At 40.7% G+C, this 21,619-nt stretch overlaps 1 protein-coding gene across 2 annotated transcripts in view; it reads right to left on the bottom strand.

The window, feature by feature from the left end:
• Positions 1-281: 281 nt before the first annotated feature.
• LOC138304016 (protein-glutamine gamma-glutamyltransferase Z-like) overlaps positions 282-21,619 on the bottom strand; it is a 46,365-nt gene continuing 25,027 nt past the window's right edge. Inside the window, exons 5-10 of one of the 2 annotated variants that reach the window (XM_069243663.1) lie at positions 19,425-19,553; positions 13,671-13,848; positions 8,280-8,418; positions 2,919-3,022; positions 2,555-2,800; positions 282-656 (exon numbers count right to left, since the gene is read on the bottom strand). In XM_069243663.1, the coding sequence (XP_069099764.1) occupies positions 652-656; positions 2,555-2,800; positions 2,919-3,022; positions 8,280-8,418; positions 13,671-13,848; positions 19,425-19,553 (801 nt within the window). In that variant the 3' untranslated portion in view covers positions 282-651. Of the gene's footprint in view, positions 657-2,546; positions 2,801-2,918; positions 3,023-8,279; positions 8,419-13,670; positions 13,849-19,424; positions 19,554-21,619 lie in introns of those variants that run through there. The other variant, XM_069243662.1, reaches the window with a different exon arrangement.

Here is a 21,619-nt window from a genome sequence, read left to right on the forward strand (position 1 = left end):
TTTTGATTAAAGGATGTTTGTGAAGTTAGTGCAGTGATGATTGTTTTAGTTGTGATGATTAGTAGAAAGTGTTCAAATAAAGCCTGCCACACAAATGGAATAGTTGAAACTCTTTTACATAATTATAAATGTACAAATGGCATTAAGAGGAAGCTTGTGAAAAGGTCAAAACTACATGTTATGTGATTTTCCTAACACACCTTTTGAAGATTCATAACAGAAAATCTCCCCCACTAATGTGGCAAGAGGTTTTAATAATATTAAAGACACTGAGGCGAGAATTATGTCTTATAGTTTTTTACTGAAATCTTTAGCAGCAAAGAAAAAATATACAATTAAACAGAAAAATCCAACATGGATGACACAATACTAGTACACTTAAACCAGAGGTTAGCAGTCTGTAGTCTATATGACCTCGCTGTAAGGCCACCAATCATAGAGCATGACCTAGTATATCATACTCTGCAGAGAAGTACATTCCCCGTTCATTGCTCTAAACCAAATTTCCATCGAAGTAAACCTCTGGTAATCAAAGGCTTGAGCACATCCTTGAAGTAACTGGAAACCACAAACTGAGATGGAAAAGTAGAATCCATATAGAAAAAATGGCAGCCAAGGGTGAAGATTCCCCTCTGGGAAATGAACTCCAGATCAGACTGAAAAGAAAAACAAAAAATGTAAACACAGGGTGGTGTAGAGTGGGATTATTTGTCACATTAGTGCAGAGGATTTTCCATTTCCATTGTATTGCAAATTTAGAGGCTCAATTATATGACTTCAAAGCTTTGTAATGATATCGCAAAAACACGCTGTACAGGTTTGTAGTAAAACGTTTTTAAAGTAGATTTAAAATGTCCTGCAGTAGTCCTGACGCATTATAAATTTTAGGCCCCAGAGTTCCCCATGCTGGTTTACCTCCAAAACAGTTATGTCAGGACCTGCTTCACCCATAATCTATCTGACCTATCTGACTCGAGTAAAAAAAGATACTGGATTGAACTGCTTCTTAAACAAAATCAAAAATTGTGAAGCTGAAGGAAGATGTAAAGCAGAAGTTTGTAACTCATAAAAAATAAACACGTAGTAACATATAGCTTATTACACCACAGAAAAGCAGGATTAAAAAAAGAAAAGGATAGAGTCTATGTGTATATACTGGCATAAAAAATACAACTCCTTGTGGAATAAACAACCATTTATCCACACCCAGTGCTCTCACATCTGATACTCTTCTGAATAAACTCAAATAACATGTTCAATTTAGCAGATAAATGTTTCAAAGAAATAAACTCATTATAAATCCAAGTTAAAATAAATCCAGTGCTACCTTCACATGCCAAAAAGATGAATACTTGGGTTTGGGAGGAAGTTTGAAATGGATTGATCTTAATGCCTTGCACACTAGAATATATTTACCAACACATCACACCAGAATATTTTTGCGTTTTCGCCTAGAAGGAGGGATTATGTTTCAGGTGGAATATCTCCTGGGTTGGCAACTTCAGCCAAGGTCGTAATCAGGCCCAACATCTTATTTAGAATCCAATTTTCAGTGAAAGTATTATAACCAATGTGTAATTCCAGTCTACAAAGTTAGAAAAGGAAGATTCACTAAGAATAATATGTACTATAATGGAAATGGGAGGAGGTGCAATACGAGGAATCTCCTCAGGCCACAGATAATGACCACCAGATGAGGGAGGGAGTGCAAAAAAGTTGAACAGTTGAAAAAAAAAAACACACGCTCCTGAAGGGAAGATGGAAGCTGAAAATGTAATATTGTTTTCGGAGTCTCCAATCTGACAGAAGCATCATACTTCAGGTTTACAATGTCCTGCCTGTGAGACAGTTTATTTTTTGTGGTGAGATCACATCCCTAACATGCTTTGCCTTCTTCCCTTGAAAACAGCAGGCTCGCAAATGCCATCACACAAGAATTAAAACGTGGCCCTTTGGGAGGATATGTTGCCTTCTCTAAACAGACCAGCTATTGGGGAATGTCTACCATTTTTAGGTGTGGTAGCCTTTTTCTTATTCTATTCCAAAGCATGCTCACAGTGAGCGCGCACACACAGACACACACACCCAGTCCGAACCACCCCGCACACACACACAAATAGAATTCAGTACAAGACTGCAAGAGAGAGGTCTCATTTCACTGTGTGCATCTTCACATTTGATGTTACAAGACATTGAAACAAGGCATAGCAACAATAGGTTTGCCAAATGGACAAACGTTTGAAGTCTTGGAAGCATGCATCACTCTTGTCCCCCTTTATGAAAATGCTGAAAATGGTGAGGCTAGCTAGCAGTGCTTTAAAAACAACCAAATAATCCGATTGTGGTTTTGTTGGAGATTATGACCTCTTCATTGCACTGTTAGAAAGATGTGTTTCTGTTCGAAGAATGAGAGTGCGAATGCATTATGGATTATGCATGCTGTTTGTCACCTATACTAACCTATTTAAAAAAAGTCATGTGGCATTGACAGTAGTATAAGCACTTCTGAGATGTCCGTGAATGTCAGTAATGCACAATACACATAGCTATGTACCTTCAGGGGCTTTGTAGTTGCTGGTGATATCTTCACGTGTAGCGGAGCCCACACTTTTAGTACTTATCTTTTGACCAACAATTCTGGAGTTACTGTCCGCTCTTTCCTTCTTCGATGTGTTCGAATCGATGACCCAAGAGATTACATTTGCATTAACTTCTGCATACACAAAACGTCCATCGTACTTAAAGTCCACTTTTCCTCCCTTTATCGCGCGGACGGAGGATGGGCCACAGCAAAATATTCCTGTTGGGCAGTTAAGAAAAACTTAGTTTTCTAGAGGAGGTCCAAAGAATCAGGTGCTTTAAGACGTATCAAAAACATGTTTTAAGAAAAATGTGATTATTATTGATATTTTAATTACCACCACTAGACTCTTGAGGAGTTGAATCCACCACCTGCCATCCGTCAAAACCCGATCGAAGATCTTTTCGGACCATCCAGCATTCATCCCACACATGAAAATTCCTGCAGAAATGTAGTACGTAAATTATAATATTCTTATGGCTGTAGTTGGTCTGATGTTGAATTCTATTCAAAAAGGGTTATTTCATACTATATGTAAAAGATCAAGGAAAAATAATGAAAATATAAGAAATCGATCATTCTTTTTTCAGGTTTATTTACTGCACTGGCTCCTTTACATGAGAGCTAACAGGCCCTGGCTCCTATTTTATCAAGGAGATGCTGTCACCTTCTTCAATCAAAGTACTGCCATTTAGTTCTTGTCCATTAATTCTAAGGCACGGGGAAGTATAGATTTTTCCAATTTTTAGGGAATGCCTCCCTTGCAAATTTTTTCTCACCAGATCTCACTTGTCCTTGTTGTGGCCACAACCAGACGTGGCTACTGTAGATACATCCGAAGGCCTTCAGACTAATGCTTCTAGATTAATTTGCAGTCTTCGACCCCATGGTGATTACAGAGATAACAGGGACTGCCCCGATCCTAACAGAAGAGATCAAGCAATCTTTGAACCAGGAACTCCAACACCCACTGGGGAGGAAGGAGGGTATCTCAACAAACCACTGCTACTTAAGACAGAGAAAGCCATGTCAAACTTTGCAGAGAATTAAGGGCCTGATTTATGAAAAGTTAGCGCCACCTTTGCGTCATTTTTTGATGCAAAAGTGGCGCAAACTTACAAAATATAATTTGTAAGTTTGCACCGCTTTTGCATCAAAACATTATGCAAAGGCGGCGCTAACTTTTCATAAATCAGGCCCTAAGTGTTTGGGCCAGTTGGCTTTCCCTGTCAATTTTCTGTAGCATTTCACAAAGTTTTTAGTGCCATATGTCAGAAATTACAAGGAAACACTAAAGCGAGAGCATCTGCGCCGAACACCTAGAGAAACCCAGATAATTGCGCTTCTGAAAGCATGCAAACTGGCCAGCATCGTTTTTTGTATGAACTTCTGTGCCTAATTGTTAGACCTGACAGCCTTAGAGTGGTCACACTAGATACTGTTTTTGCTGGTTTTAGGACTCTGCACTTTACCACTGCTAACCAGTGCTAAAGTGCATATGCTCTCTCACTTTAAACATGGTAACCTTGGATCATACCCAATTGGACTTTTTAATTTACTTATAAGTTCCTAGTAGGTTGCACTATATGTGCCCAGGGCCTGTAGATTAAATGCTACTAGTGGTCCTGCAGCACGGATTCTGCCACCAACTTAAGTAGCCCCTTAACCTTGTCTCAGGCATGCCAGTGCAAGGCCTGTGTGTGCAGTTTCACTGCCAATTCGACTTGGCATTTAAAAGTACTTGCCAAGCCTAAATCTCCCCTTTTTCTAACTCCTAAGGTATGCCCTAGGTAACCCATAGAGCAGGTCGCTGTGTAGGCAAAAGGCTGGACATGTACCTGTGTAGTTTACATGTCCTGGTAGTGTAAAACTCCTAAATTCGTTTTTACAGTACTGCGAGGCCTGCTCCCTTCATAGGCTAACATTGGGGCTGCCCATATACATTGTTTGGGTGGTAGCTGCTGATCTGAAAGGAGTAGGAAGGTCATATTTAGAATGGCCAGAATGGTGATACAAAACCTTGCTGACTGGTGAAGTTGGATTTAATATTACTATTTTCGAAATGCCACTCTTAAAAAGTGAGCATTTCTCGGCACTTAAATCCTTCTGTGTCTTACAATCCATGCCTGGCTAGGCTTAGTTGACAGCTCCCTTGTGCATTTACTCAGACACACCCCAAACACAGGATACTCAGCCTGACATGCATACATCTGCATTTTGAATCGGTCTTCCTGGGCTGGGAGGGTGGAGGGCCTGACACTTGCATTTCAAAGGACAGTAGCCTGCCCTCACACAAAGGACTGCCATACCCCCTACTGGGACTCTGGCGGACAGGATTGAACTGAAAGGGGACATTGTGCATTTCTAAACCACTCTGAAGTTTCCCCCACTTAAAAGGCACATTTGGGTATTTAAACAGAGCCTCTGCCCCCACCAACTCAGACACTTCCTGGAGAAGAGAACCTGAACCAGAACCTGCATCCTGCCAAGAAGACCTGCCTGGCTGCTCAAAGGACTCACCTGTCTGCTTTCTGTGAAGGACTGCTGCCTTGCTGTTGCCCTGCTGCCTTGTTTCTCTCTGGCTGTGGTGAAGAAGTGCTCTTCAAGGGCTTGGGTAGAGCTTGCCTCTTGTTTCCTGAAGTCTCAAGCCCAAAAAGACTTCATCTCCACAAGAAGGACTCCTTGTGCGGTGAAATTCGATGCACAGCCTGCCAGAAACGACGCACAGCCTGCACCGTGGTGAAAATTTCACTGCACGCCGAACCGGAACGACGCAGCCCGACTTTGCAACAAGAAGATCGATGCAGTGCCAGCGTAGCGACTGGAAATTCGGCGCACGGACTCACCGTATCAACGCACAGCTGAGCCGGAATGACGCAGCCCAACCTCCAGAGAGGAATCGACGCAGTGCCTGCTGTACGGTAGAATATTCAACACAACGCTTACCAGATCGACGCAGCCTCTGTGACTTCGTCTTAGCAGCGTCGGAAATCCATGCATCATCCCTGATGCATCTGAAAACCTCGCAACCCGAAGAGGATCCACGGGCGAGCACTGGAAATCGACGCACAGCCATCCCTGTGTGAAAACTAAACGACGCATCGCCGTGTGCGGCCTGAGAAATCGACGCACACCCTTTTGTTTCCGCGCATCTCCTCCTCTGCGGTTCTTTGCAAGGATTTTTCACGCAAAACGTACTTTGTGCTTGAAAGAGACTTTGTTTGCTTTTAAAAAGACTTAAGACACTTTATATCACTTTTCAGTGATATCTCAACATATCCTTATTGCATTTTAATCGTTTTGACCTGCATCTTACCAAATAAATATTATATAGTTTTCTAAACAATGTGTGGTGTATTTTTGAGGTGCTATATTGTGTTATTGTATGATTTATTGCACAAATACTCTACACATTGCCTTCTAAGTTAAGCCTGACTGCTCACTGCCAAACTACCAGAGGGAGGGCACAGGATAGTTTGGATTGTGTGTGACTTATCCTGACTAGAGTGAGGGTCCTTGCTTGGACAGGGGGTAACCTGACTGCCAACCAGAGACCACATTTCTAACACTAATAAACTTAAAAAGTATGTTGTTTCCAAAGTATTAGTCTTTAGAGTGCTCCCTCTTATACCACTACTTGTCAATCCAGTCCAGTCCACATTTATCCCTGGCCGCATGACCTTGCATTACTTGAGATGGGTCTTTGCAACGTGCCACAATGACAACTCAGAGGTCAAGAAGGAGCCATGTAAGTAGAGGAATTAGCACAGAGAAAGACTGGAATATGTGTTTTTAATCAGGGCTATACATAACATTGTCCAAATGACTCCCACTGACTGATAACACCGATATTGTGGACCAACATCTAGGCTTGGAATGGATAAGAAATTAAAATAAATATCTGGGCATGAGTATTACCCGAAGCCTAGATGTGCTAGTTAGGAGTAAAATAAAAAATGATCATAAATTGATTTGCAATGTTGGTCGAGATATTGACCCAGCCAGTGTATCTTAATGAATGTCTTCTGTCTTGAGGATGGTTGCCTTTCCCAGGATCTTGTATTTCTTCTCAGATATTTCCAATGTGCCGCATGGATGAGCTTATTTCTAGACTGAGTATGGCTTGCAATGGCCTGGTCTGGTGAATGAGAGAGCTGGCGCTGGAGCACGACATATATAACCTTGTGGCTCATGGTCAGTTGGCCTCATACTGTTTTACACTGAGCTGACCTCCTGCATGTTTGCACAAAGCAAGCATTAGTGTTCTCAGTGATGGAGCACTTTCAGGGAAGTCACAGATGCCAAAGACAGATAGTAATATGTGAAGCATGAGAGGAGAGGGATGAAGAAGATGAGTAGCTCAGGAGGATCTTAAAATAGCACAGTCCCTCAAATTACCCTACTTAATCTTCTCTAGTTTCCTGGTTACATTATAATATGAGCAGCACCACCTTACAACCAAATTTCCATTAAAACTGTAGGTTATTTCTTCAGGCATAAAGCCTATTTTACACTGGAGAGGTCCAATGATGTTGAGGTAGTAAGTGCACTGGAAATATTTATTTATATACATCTCAAACAGCTCAAATATACAATGTCCAAAAGAAGTCCCTTAATCCGGCCATTTTATAGCAAGCACACTGGGATTTTAGATCTATTAGTAAATAACAAACTAAAACATGCTGAGGGGCCTATGGACAATATACAGAATCTGGGATTTGGCTAGCTTAGTCCATCAACACAACACATCACACACATACCTTTTACTCACATTGGAGAAGACAAAGGTCCCAATATCATGGTTGGATAATTTCCAGAAAACTGTATGTAGCAGTCTTAAACTAAGTATTATCAATGTTTCGCAGAGTGTTGGCAGGAGAAGCACTCTGTGCAGCGCTGGACCCGAAACCAAAATCAATCTTGGCAAAATTGTTCAAACCAGCCAAAACTGCAGAAAGGCCACAACTGAAAAATTTTATCGTTCACTCACGGCCAAAACTACTGGAATTATGCAGCAATTAAGGAAAAATGGAAGGGGTTGACTAAATAATGCAGCAAGGATAGACAATTTCATGGTGTGATAAGTCAAAAAATGGGGCAACATTATGCCACAAAGTCATTTTAGCACAAATTGTGCTAGCTGGGCAACAGTTTGACCTTAATTTCAACAGTTTAATGTGAATATAGCAAAATTGGTAAACAGTCAAGTTAAAGATAGGGCGCACTATTCCTATTTGCACCTCATAGCACCTTTAGCAGGATGAAACGGGCATAACCAGAGATAGTGCAGCCTATCATAGAAAATGCACTGCCCACCCAGCAGAATAGAGCTTGCTGCTGCCTTCTGGGCACCTCATTAGTGAAAGGCACAGCAGTTGTTTGAAGCAGCCATTCAGTCTTTGATAGTGCAGTCTGGGCCAAACCTACACTGGAAAGGGGGGGGGGGCAGAAATCCCCCTGAGGGAGAGTGCAGTGAGTGACTACACATGCCTGCATGACAATGTTGTGGGGTTACATGACACCCCTTTTAGTCCCCTTGCAGTGGCATGAGAGTTTAGCATTGATTCAATAATAATTACTCAGATGTCTGAGTATCTTTTGTTGCCTGTGCACTTTGCTAGAATTTAGTCATTTTGATACTGCTTTACAGTGGGAATCTACTCCAGTATTGGAATCTTACGAGGAACATCAATCTCACCATATGCTATCATGGGTTTCTTTCTCAAGTTCTTTCCCATCTTTGTCGTAGAAAATGTCTACATCCAGATTTCCATCTGTGTCATGGGCGGATTCAAAATTGGTCACCACTCGTGTTGGAATTCCCAGGCACCTCATTACTGCAAAGGAAAAGTAGAATGTTACATCAGTAGTTGAGTCACTCATTTGATCCAAAACACTTGATATGCCCATGGTTAGGACAAGATGCTGGTTTTGGAGAGGGCTCCTGCTTACTCGTGCATCATTTATGAACTTAGAGTATGAGTAGATAAAGCTTTTGATTAATTACATTTGACCAAACAAGCCAGTAATATACCAGTATGACTTAAAACTGTAAATTGCAAATGAAACATTTTCTGTTCTCTTGATTTAAGGTTGATAATTATATTGAATTTGCTTTAGGATATCATTTTTACTGCTATATTGCTAGTTTTAAAGTTTTTCAAGTTTAATATTGTTAATGGTTTTGTCCCATCTAGTCCTAAGAAAGTGAATGAATATTTTGTCTCTAGTTCCTGGTATGTAGCTCTGACAGTTATGGAAGGTTTGAGATGTATAATTCCTTGCATTACAAGAAGTAATTGGAAATTAACTTTATATATAGTCCTAGACATGCCTATGACATCGTCAACCAATCATGGTCTTCTAAAACTCTATCATTTCCATGACTCTTTTCTTCATTATATTGAGTTTAGTAAACGAAAACTAGTGAGTGAGATCCAGACGTTTTCTGTCTCTCCCTGATGCACTGTGTTCCATCAGCAGGCATGTCAACTCACTCACTGTCATAGTGTATCACATAATACAGACTTTCTTTAAATGGCCTCCCGGTGAAATGCAAATATTTCACAATGGTAGGGAAAGTGAGTTGGAAACCCCTGCACTTAGTGGGTTTTCAGCTTGTTTTTGCATTCTTTAATCTGCTGATGTTTATTAAAGGGGTGTGAAAACACCCAAGGACTTCGGCAGCAGCCTGGGCAAGCTTTTTAAGTTTTTTCGAAAGGGGGATCGGTACCCCCCCTCCCCCCATGCACATGTATAGGGCAGTTCGTGTTCCAGTGGTGCAGATTGACAATGTGGAAATGATATTACAAAAAAATCATGTAGAGAAACTGCAATATGGAGACGAGTAGACCTCTGAAATACAAATACACAGTTAGTCAGGACATTTGGACAGAATGCTGTTGGAAAAGGCTTTCTTCAAAAATAAATTTGCAGGTTTTATGTTCATAACATAGATACTCTTGAGCCTGTCTCTGAGAGTTTAGAAGCTCCCTTTAACAGTTCTATAGCAACTTACCAGTGATTTCATTATATAGGTTTCCCTTGTACATGTGCTAAACTGCCTCTGTGCCTTCAGTTCAGCCTTTAACCAAATAATACAGTTTGGCTTCTGATCCCATGGCTAGTTACAGAGATTCAGGACAGAACCTTAAAACATTTCAAGTTAAACTCAAAATTATTTCTCTTCACTGTGTAAAATGTCATCCTTTACAGTAGTCTTTTGACACGCTTGTTGCCTTCAGTGTTCAGCTAGTCGATTAAAGTTATGATTAGAACTGGTTTACTGGTTGTTTTCTGACATTGAGAGAGAGTTTGATTAAACTCGTCCCTTGGCATTGGAAAGGTGTGTGGAATAGAGTTCCAGTTCATCGTGACCTTTATCTTACTGGCATCTTTTCCCTTAGCAGGGAATAGATTATATAACATTGTAAAGAACAGAAAGGGTGTTTATGTGATAGACTTTAGAGAAATGTAAAATATCCTCTCACGTTTATCCTTACTCAAGTAGTAATGTCCTACATTTTATGTTATGTTTTAATAATGCATGTCTTCATACAGGTTATGGTAAACCCTGCACACAATTCCTTGCACATGATTGGTTTAAGGCTTTTTTTGTTGACAAAAGGACAACATTGGCTCATTTTGAACACCATGAATACTTTTCTAATTGTTGCCTAGTCTTTCAAGAGGGATCCCAACATATGTTTAAAATCCTAGGATACACTTTTCGTCAAGCTTTAAGCACATTATTCTTAACATATCTCACTTCAAATGTCTGGCTTCCTCCTGTTTGTCAGTACATAATACAGGTAAATTAACCTTCAAGTCTAAATAATGTCAATGATAGATAATGCCAGATAGAAACAGGTTGATATTATGAACATACAGTAATTCATGACTTCATTGTCATCAAAACTGCATCTTAATCACTAGATTGTCCTACCAATCTTCTCCCCCGTGTTTTATGCACACTTTACTGAAATTACCTTGCATGACCTTGTTGAATTGAGGTCCACCAGCTTCACATTTAATACACAAATACACCAAGAAAGTTTCTTTCGTTATTCATGAACTTACATGGTTCTTCTTAAAGTTAATCATACTTTCAAAACAATTTTCCCCTGAAAGATACTTCAATAATATATTTGCGATCATCAAATCTGTGAGAGAGAAATCCAGACTATTCCCCCAGAGCAAAAAAATAGCATAAGTGCCATTCTAAAATATTGCTATTAGAGAAACGAACAGGTAGCTTACCTTGGGCATTCTCAACTTCATCTGTAGACCTTAGTCTCAGAATGTAAGATGGCGAACCGGTGATTGGTTTTCCCAGGCTTATGTCTTTTCCACTCACACCTGGTTTGGCCTATATTCTTTAAACTTTGTAAATGTGGTTTAACTTTCTATCCTGGTTTGAAATTCTACTTCTCTTAACATCCTCACTCCTTATGATTCACAATGTCTTCCTGCATCTCTAAATGTAATTAATATGTGTTCCATCCAGTGGTCTGTCTTATTTAGAAACATACTTGAAGGGCACATGCAGCGGAAGGGATTGAAATGTACATGTTTTGAAATGGAAGTACTTTATTTAGTTGAGAAACCTAAGTTGTCAAAAGATGATTGTTCCCTTTTTTGAATGCATCTATGAAGTGACATATATCTAAGTGTGTAACTTGTGTCCAGTGGAGTACAGCAGGTGTGTGTCTTGCATCTAGTATTGTGCTGTACTAGGGTATCGCGTTTATTTGAGCTCCACTGTTTTCTGTGGTGTGTCTAGTAGAATACTAAAGTGGTCTATGATGTCTACCCTGGTGTCCCATGAATGTAGGAAAAATAGAAAAAATGTGCATGGAAATCTTAAACTAATCTCAGCTACTGACAATTACCAGTCCATTTTGCCCGCTATACTATCCTGGATGGGACCAGATATATATAGGGCTGTCCACACCCAAACTGATATGCCACACTGGTCTGTGCTGAGATCAGTAAAATTCTATTGATGACATTTTGAACTTAGAATGATGGTAAATTGTGAAATTACAGCTGGAGTTTTAGTATTGTCAGGTAGTTCTGCAAAGGCAATTTATCTGATTATCAGAGAATCACAGCATCCGCTGTTTAATGAAGTCCTGCAGGGTATGTTGCTAGTGTTTGTCCATAGTTTGCTCTTTGAAGCACATAACAGATATTTCCAGGAGTGGCAAATTGGCAGAAAAAAGTGTCTCAAAGAGTTAATAGTGTTGAAACTGCAGTGAATTCTGACAAATACAGTAAGGTGGACAGAAATTTCATTTAGATGTAGGTCCGAGTAAAATTACAATTCAACCAGTGTAATTCACATAATTTTTTTGAAATTCATACGTGAAATTCCTGAAATTACACCAAGTCACGCAATTATAGGGGCATATTTAAACTATGTTTGTGCTGAATTAGCGTCATTTTTTAATGCAAATTCAGCGCAAACATAACTCCATATTTATATTTTGACTCTAGACCCATCTAGCCTCAAAATATTGGAGTTAATGTAATTTTTGGAATGCGTGAAACCTCCTTGCGTCATTGAGATGCAAGGTAGGCGTTCCCATCCAAATAATTACTCAAAGCCACTAACGCCTTATTTATCCTCCTGTGCAAAATTGGTGCATGGGGGGAGGCGGGCATAAATAATGGCGCTAAACCTGCTTAGTGCCATTAATTAATGCCTGGGTCATAGCAGGCGTTAGGGGACCTATGGACCCATTTCATGGTCAATACCATGGAAAGAGCCCACAGGTGCCCTCCCCAAGCCCCAGGAACACCCCACCCACACCAGAGGAACACCAGAGAATGAGGGGACCCCATCCCAGGTAAGTAGGGTAATTGGTCCCCCCGACATAGGACTGGGTGCAATGGCCATGCCCAGAGGACACTTGACCCCTGTGCTGGCCATTGGTGATGGTGGACATGACTCCTGTCTTTTATAAGACAGGAGTCATATGGAATGGATGGTTTTGCATCAGGAAATGATGCTAGGCTGGTTAACGGCATTTTTTTTCCCTCTAACCGTCCTAGTGTCATTTTTTGTGGTAAAACCCCCTTCCCTCGTACCGCCACGCCCACCCGGCTAATGTCTTTTTCCCAGGCGCTAGCCCACCCTTTGCGCCGGCGTGTGGGATTCCATAAATTTGACTCCCGGCTGGCGCTCTGGATTGACACAAGCCGGCGCTATACTTTTAGATACAAAACTGCGTTTGCGCAGTTTTGCATCAAAAAGTATAAATATGGGCCATAGTGTGTTTGCTGCAAAGTTATAGTGTTTGAGTTCAGAAATAATTTGAACAACGAGAGTGGCTGTTTTTACGACACTTGTGTAGTAAGTGCTATTTTTTAGCTAGAAGTGCAACCTCTGGTCCAAAACGGACACAAGAGCGCATTTCAAGATAAAAAACGTTGCTCTAATTGCTAGATTTGCATCATTCCACGTTATTTATCCTAGTTTTCCTGAAATTCCACGTAATTATACAATAGAAAATTACACGAATTTCACAGGCTGCTATGTAGAAGGTAAAATATATTTTTATTAGCAAACATTCCTTTTAAAAGAAGGAATGCTGTAATATTCTTTTAGAGCTTGATTAGCTAACCCTGGACTCGTAGGTTCAGTTTTGTGATACACCAATAACACTGGACAAAAGCCCAAGGACAAAGAGAGTGGGGACAAGGGCAGTACAGGAACATTATGGATAGTATTGTTTGTACAAAAAGAAGTCTGAAAGCCAAGGAATGTTACCAACTAGCAAAGGTGGCGCCTACTAATGAATCTCCTTTCATAATTTTCAGCCATTCTGCATTGCCTCAACTTTGGGGTTTAATTGAGGTGAAACACTTAACATTCAAGTTAGTTACTGTAGGGCAAGTGGTTGCATATAAAGGTGGCATCTTTCGTATCCCACCATAGGCTTAGTTTAAAAATGTTCACTTAGATCATCCAGATGCAAAACAGAGCCTGAATCGATTCTCATTTATGCATTTCTTTCTTATCGGCACAAAGGTTCTTTAGCCCATAAAATGGAACCTCTCAATGGTCTAAAAACAAAGCTAGTACCTGTACACAAGACGGATGCAAATACCCAGCACTGTCCATATTTCACTCCCTGGAATCCCGACGAGGCCCACTGTCGCAATATGGCCACACTGCTGTTCCAATCTGTTGGGTTTTTTCCATCTTTGTACTCTCCACTCCAATTGCCTTCAACCACCCCATTGTCATCATTAGCATTTACCTGGAGAGTGAAAAATTAAGAACTTAGGCAGAGGGAAAAGGTGACAGAAAAATGAAAAAAAAAACTACTGTTGTTAATCATATAATATTGCAGAATTTACGCAGAGCGCCATACTCCTGATGAGACCACAAAGTTCATTTTATACATTTTGATAAATTTGTAGATTTTTTTGCATAGCCCCAGGCTATCCAAGGTTAGTTCTCGAGGGCCAGATTCTTTAGAGCATTTTCAGTATAGTCACGTAAGTTTATACGTAGAAGTCATCTAAATGGAAATGATATAGTTGGTGGTTGTCCTGAAAAATGTGGTATGGATCCAGCCCTCTTGATCCAAAGATATAGTCCACTCCTTTCTCCCTTATTCTTCTGCAGAATGTTTAATTGGACTACAAACACTCATTGGAAATGGCAATAGCTATTGCTTCAAAGGAATGGTGTATGGTAATATGAAGCATTGCAAACCAGACCTAAAAATCCATGTAGGTTATTGATGGCCCTCCTCCTAACTGTACCTCAGCCAGAGAAAAACAACGTAAATGATTTAGTTATCTAAGACACTGGAACAGCATTCCAATGTCATGTGTGTGCACCCAAAGTTGAATATATATACAAAATGATGAGAGCTATGTAGATGGGGGGGGAGGGGCAAGCACGTTTTTTGTGGAAGCACACAACTTCTGCCCAATCAAAACATGTACTTCTGGCTCCCAACATGCGGACGGAGGCAAAGCCCCTATCTTTCTATTCGTTTGGAGAAAGCTGCACTGTCCTTTAACAGGAATGTTTTGCTGACAATATAGAAATAGTTTCCGAACATTCCAAGCAAGGCAGTATTAAATCTGTTTTTAGGAATAATAGGCAGCAATAATTAACTTTCTTCTGCAAATCAAGTTCTAAGAGATGGAACGTGTTTGTTGGTAACTATAATTGATACCTGTTATTGTTTTAAATTGTTTAAATTTAAACTGCTTTCCTACTATGATAATATGGGAATTTCCCTTCATTACCTGTTGTTAATTTCAAAATGGATAGAACGTGTGCATGTGCCCTTTTTTGTCAATCTGGTAAATTTTAGGGATGTGCCAATCCCCCTTTGCCCATGCACAAATTGTAGTTGCTAACACACCTTATTTGCTCATGCCGTGCAAGCCACTAAGCATATCTGAATTTCCAGTGTGGGTGCCATTTTGCATTTTGTTTATAGAAGTAGGCATACGGACCGTCTCTTTCGGTGCTCATGATTCCTTATTTTCCAGTGAGTGTGATGAAAAGAGGCACACACACCTGTTTTGACTCCCAAACATTGACATTTAAGTATAACATTTTTGAATGATCTATAATTGGAATGAACGCTATGTTGTAGACAGTTTATGGAAACTATCAGCTTTCCTTTTAGCTGCAGATGTACACTATACTTAAATACAGTTATTCAAGCTTCTGATAACTTATGTTGTTTGGAATGTTTGGAAACTATTTCTATATTTATATTTCTCCTCGTTTTTTGATTTTTCTATGTGTGCTGCATTCTGCAACACACATAGAAAGAACAAATTGTCACTGAAGATTGTTTTGTGCAGGAAGGATCCCCTTCCTGCCCAAAAACAATCTCCCCTGCAATGCAGCCATCCATGCACCATGGCACAAGGGTGGCTGGCGTTGGCGCTAGGCAGCTAATTTAGTAGCGGCGCAGGGGGAAACAGAGGGATGTGCCATATTTTTGTAAATACAGTGCATCCCTGCATTTCAGATCTGACGCAGTACGGTGCTACCAATTTTGGCACTGCGCTGCGCCAGTTGTTTGTAAATATGACCCTTGGTTTTAAGAAATCTGATCTACGATCGATTTATGGTGCTTTTAACCATAAATAAACATGGCACACAAGAGGATGACAGGGTAAATATTGCTGCAATAATATTGCATCAGAAATGTACCTGGTTTTGATTATTTTGATTTAATACAAATTCAGTAAATTCAGTCTCTGAAAAAGTTAGCTTCTCAACGTCACGCGCAAAGAGTCCAGTTTGTAGTGGAGGAGGCCACGAGGAGGAGAGAGAGAGTCACACATTGTCATCGCTGTAGTGCAAAGAGCAGGCCAGATGTTGTGCATGGTCATCGCTGTAGCACGATGGTCCTGTTGGGTATCGCAGACGTTTTTTTGCTGGAGTTCTGCATTGGTGGTCACAGCAGACTGTCGATGCTGTAGCACGCAGTGCAGAACTCGCATTGCCAGTCATCGCTGGTGGTCACTGTAGTGCAAAGAGTTGGGTTCACCGGAGCTTCATGTTGGTGGTCGACATGGGCAACAAGATCTTGGTGCAAAAGGGAATGTTTGCAGTCACAAGGAGCCCAGAACTTTAGGATTTCTCCTTTCCTTCCAGGAGGAGCTCAACTGATGCCACTTCAAGGGCCCAATACCTTTTGAGACACATCTTGGGGATCAGGAATTCACTCCAGCAGAGACCAGCAGAGCTCAGGCAGGTCCAGATGCAGGTCCAGGCAGGGCCAGTGCAGGAGGTCAGCTGGACAGTTGCAAGGAGGCCTCTGGACCTTGTTGTGTCCCTGTAGCTCAGAACAGAAGGCCAGATAACTAGCCCTTGGAATCACTCAGGTAGGCTGGGACGAAGCGCAAAGTGCCAATCACACTTATCTGGTCATGCAAAACTGGGTGAAAGTCACATGGTCAAGCCCACTGCATTGGAGCATGGGCTGGATGCAGGGGCCGGGTTAGTCCCTCTGAAAAAGTTACCTTCTCAAAGACAGGCGTGAAGAGTCCAGTTTGTGGTGGAGAAGGCAGAGAGGAGAAGGGAATCACAAATGGTCATTGCTGTAGTGGAAAGAGCCAGCCAGGTGTTGCAAATGGGCCCAGAACTTCAGGATTTCTCCTTTTCTTCTAGGAGGAGGTCAACTGATGCCACACCAAGGGCCCCGTACCTGAGAGACACCTCTTGGGGCTCATAAATTCACTCTAGCAGAGGTCTGGACAGCTCAGGCAGGTCGAGTGGCAGGCCAGGCAGTTCTAATGCAGCAGGGCAGCTGGGAAGGTGCAGGAAGGCCTCTGGAGCTTGTTGTGTCCCTGTAGCTCGGAACAGGAGGCCAGCTAACTAGCCCTTGGCTGGGATGAAGGGAGGAGGTTCTGTCTTCCATCTCAGACAGCAGACAGGCCTCAAGCAGCAGGGAAGTCCTCTGGCAGCAGGGTGGTCCTTCTTCTGTACTGTCGACAGGTCCAGGAGTGCACTTAAGAGTGAGTCTGAAAGTCTCATTTTTACACCTGATGACAGCTTTGAAGTTGGAGAAGTTTCTGGTGTTTCCTTCCAGAGAAGTCTCTGGAATTTTCTGTATCTCTGCCCTGGTCTCTGACTGCAGTCACAATAGACTAGAAGGAAGTCCTTTATGCGTGAGCTGAGACAGTATCTTTGAAGTGCAGGTGTGACCAGTGAGAGCTCCATGCCTCTCACCAAGTCAGAGTGGACCATCCTATCAACACTCATATCCTTTGTTGTGATACTGTCTGCAAGAAATACACAAAGCCCAACTGCCAACTACATGTAGTCATGTGACCAGTATACAGGCTGCAGGCACCAAATAGTTAGGACAAGAAAATGCCAACTAACTAAATGTGGCATTTTCCGGACTGGAAGTTGGAAATTGACTTTACCATTAAAGACTCTTTTTAAATTACAATTTCTCAGACACCAAATATCAAATTCATATCTGCTTCCAAAAATAAGCCATCACATATTCGACATAATAAGGTATCCCAATGTTAACCAATGGGAGAGGAAGGGCTTGACATAGTGAAAAAACAATTTGAGAGTGTTTCAGTACCAGGACATGTAAAACTTAAAAGTACATGTCTAAATCATTAAATACAATGCACCCTACCCTAAGGGCTGTTTAGGGGCTACTTTAGGGGTGATGTGTATGTATTAAAGAGGATGGTTTAGGCATGGCAAAAGGTTTATTGTACTCAATCAAATTCAGTTTAAAACTGAACACACAGGCTACAATGGCAGGCCTGAGGCATGTTTTAAATGGCTACTTAATTGGGTCGCAGTGCTGCAGGCCCACTAGTGCCGTTAAATTTACAAGCCCTGGGCATCTGTAGTACTACTTTAGTAGGAACTTACAAGTAAACTAAATATACTAATTGGGTGTCAGACAATTTTTCCATGTTTAGAGGAGAGACCATAGGCCTTTAAGCAGTGGTTAGAAGGAGTAAAGTGAGCAGAGCCCTAAAGCTGACAAAATGGGTTTCAGAAAACAGGAGAGGACCATGTCTAACAAACTGCAAAACCACAGCATAGCCCCTGTCCTCACCTCCAGTGCCCCATCCATACACATGGACAAAGCTAAATATCATGGACTATGTTGATGTAGGGAACCTGCAACAAGGTTTTAACCAGTAGCACCACCTTCCACACCTATACATGCACAATTTTAGAAAGAAGAGGTGAGCACATAGGAAAAAACAATTCAAAATAAAGAACACAATAAAGAACAATACCTGCTGTGAAAGTATTTAGAGTTTCAGACACAATAGTGAAGCCATGAACAATCCACCTCGTATTCAAGAACAAAAGGCCTCACATCACGGCTATGGAGACCATGCTACTGAGTGTACCGTACTACTCTATCAAGATGCACCTGTTAAGAGACATCAGAGGTTTAATAGATATCTCACAACCATGTCTGCAGAGCTAAATGGCAAATAAATGATATATTTCATCCTGTAGAACAGGTTATGTCACCACAGGAGATCTCATAATTTAAATGACTTTCATTCACTATAATTGTTATTGTTCGTTGACTGACATGAACGTCAAAGAGGCACCCTTTCATTTACTTCAGGTGTGAAGGATAAACCAGACTTAATATTTAGCATATGATGCTGGCCTATCCCTTGCTGCACATTCTAAGTGCTGCCAGGGTTTAAGGCATGATTTTACATCTCAAGAAATGCAGGCATTTGGATTATATACTCCATGTAAATTGATGAGCACAATTTGTAGCATGGTAATTTAAAACTTTTGTTCTCAAGCAGCTACTGACTGGAGGATTTTTTCAAAATCCTCATAGGATCGTCATTTGAAACACTCAGAATTGATGTCCAAAGTTCAATTGCACTATATTTCCACCAGCATCTTCAATGCAGTAAAGTTCAACTCTAGGCTGTAGTATGCTTTATTGGAGATCTTTAAAAGTATTACAGGACTACCCTTACCCTCAAAGAACCATATTAGCTCCTAGTGGCTGAATGAAACATGTTCAAGAGATGTTGCACCATCTTCATGATAGTTAGCTATGCCACTCTGCCATACCTGACAACCAAGATTAAGATGACCAGTAGAACATTGATGAGATGCAGTAGCAGCACAACCATCCACTGGAAGGCTACTTAGTTCAAATGTCCTTTCACAGTTTAACAGCTACGACTTAGTTGTGATATCTTTGACTCCTGTGGATGGCATACCCTAGCTTGATATGCTAACCATTCCAGCATGATGTCAAAGATGGAGTTTGTATGTATCCAATGTGTAGTTAAATATGACATAATAATCAACAATGCATTTGCTTACCATGGCACTGACGACTCTGCTCACATAGACCGGGTTCTTTCTATTGGAAATGTCTGCAGATGGGTTGTTACGGTAATTCAAACTTTTGTCAAGGAGCTGCAGGCAGATTTCCAAAATACCTTCTTCAAACTAGAATGGAAGATGGAGGAAACAACACAGATGTTTAAAATACAGGCACTCAAGTATAGATAATGAAAGCACATGGCCAGCTGATGCAGTGTGCATCCACATCACAACAATGATAGATCAATATAAATTGGTACGCTGTCTTTCTCCTTTAGTCTCTTCCCTCGGGTTCTACAGAAACATTTTAGTCCCATCATCCCCTAAGGGACCAAGTTTGTTGCATAATTGAAACTACAATAAAAAACAAAAATGCAGAGGAAAAAAAGAGCTTCAATTTAAGGGTAAAGACAGAGGTAGGGTTGCTAGAAGAAATATATTTTAATTTTATGTAATCTGCTGGAGGGTGGGGGCTAGTTGAATCTGAAATAGTCAAACTGACCATAAGTAAACAATATCCACAAAAAGTGTAGAAAATGAATCTAGAATGAATAACATTCATGACATGAGCATAACATTATTACAGGCTACTGTAACCTTAAGGTATCAAATATTCAGAAACTTTTCTAAAATCAAAGACAGGTGAATCAGTGATACATGTGTCATCTGTGAATTTTGTTTCCTCTTGTTCTTTGTACTGAAGATGAATCTTGCAGCATTATAAGGAATTAATGTGGACTCTGATGTCAATGGAAAACGGTCGTTAAGCAGTCTTGAGAACTGTTAAAATAATGTCTGTATTCAGAAAGCCTTGGCAGAAGACTAGTTCTACTTGATACAGAATTACCTATTTGTCTCTAAATATTCATTTATGTCCAAGGTACTTAGATATGCAGCTGTATAGTTAAGAATAGTAAATGTATACTGACCTATGTTTATTACCTTGATAATATAGTGGTAATTGATATTTAGGGTTCAATATTGGTGTAGGTTAATGTAAAAACTCAGGGGTCTAGTCACAAAGGTAACTTACATTGTGAGTAATTTACATGTGTAATTTACTCTTACACATTTGATTAGCTTTACTATTTTTGGCTATTCACAAACTCAGAGTGTAACGTTACTCAAAAGTGTAGATTTACAGGGGTCCACCACCTGAAAAAGGGGTAGAACCAAATGTACATAGTACGTTACTACTGCCAAAATGAAACAGTAATAAGTACAAACCATTACACATGGCCAGCTACTGTTTCTACAACACCCTACCAAAGAAAATTACAAAGATGGGAACTTAAAATAAAACCCCATAGATTTTTTTTTTAGTTAATGTATAAATAAATATGATTATATATATATATATATATATATATACATATATATATATATATATATATATATATATATATATATATATATATATATATAAATTTATATATGTCATATATTATATATTATATATATATGAAGCATAAATTGTTTAGCTGTAAAGTATTTTAGCAACTTTTTTATAAAAAGTGTTCATTGTTTACTTTTACTTTAAGTTGGAATTTATTTTATAATTTAAACTCCAGCAAAATAATAATTATTTAATTTTATGTGTTAAAAGTAACTAAAATTATGATTCCAAGCTAAGGCCCTGATTACCAGTACTGCTATCCTGGGTCCTTCAGACGCCTGGTGGTGGTCCGCCTCCTCCTCGGCAGTCCGACCATCAGATTACGAAGATGGCGGTCGGACTGCCACAAGACCGTAGCAAAGGGCAGGATCCTCCTGTGGCTGTCGTAGGGAAAGCCGTGATCAATCGCAGTGGTGCCGGCTTCACAACCTGCCTTTCCACCAAGCTTTTCATGGCGGGGACCTCGCCATGAAAAGCTCTACTAAAAGGCAGGGAAGGGGACCCAAGCAGGGCCCTGGGGCCATTTTAAGCCCATTTGACAGTGTGGCTGGAGGCACATGTTGTGCCCCCCTATGCCTGCACTATCGGTGCAAACCATTTGCCATGCATAATATTGTGCATGGCAACAGTGCGGCCGAGGTTCATCTGGCTCTGCACTGTGGCGGCACGTGCTTTAGGCACGCTTTATGAGGTGAAGCATGCCACTGCAGTGCCATAGACACACTGCCAGCCCTGCGATAGCATTGTAATGCGGCGGTCGGGATGGTGCCGGCTTGGCGCCTTTCTCCTGACCGCT

The sequence above is a fragment of the Pleurodeles waltl genome, chromosome 7 (genome assembly GCF_031143425.1).
Source record: "Pleurodeles waltl isolate 20211129_DDA chromosome 7, aPleWal1.hap1.20221129, whole genome shotgun sequence".
NCBI classification, from domain to species: domain Eukaryota; kingdom Metazoa; phylum Chordata; class Amphibia; order Caudata; family Salamandridae; genus Pleurodeles; species Pleurodeles waltl.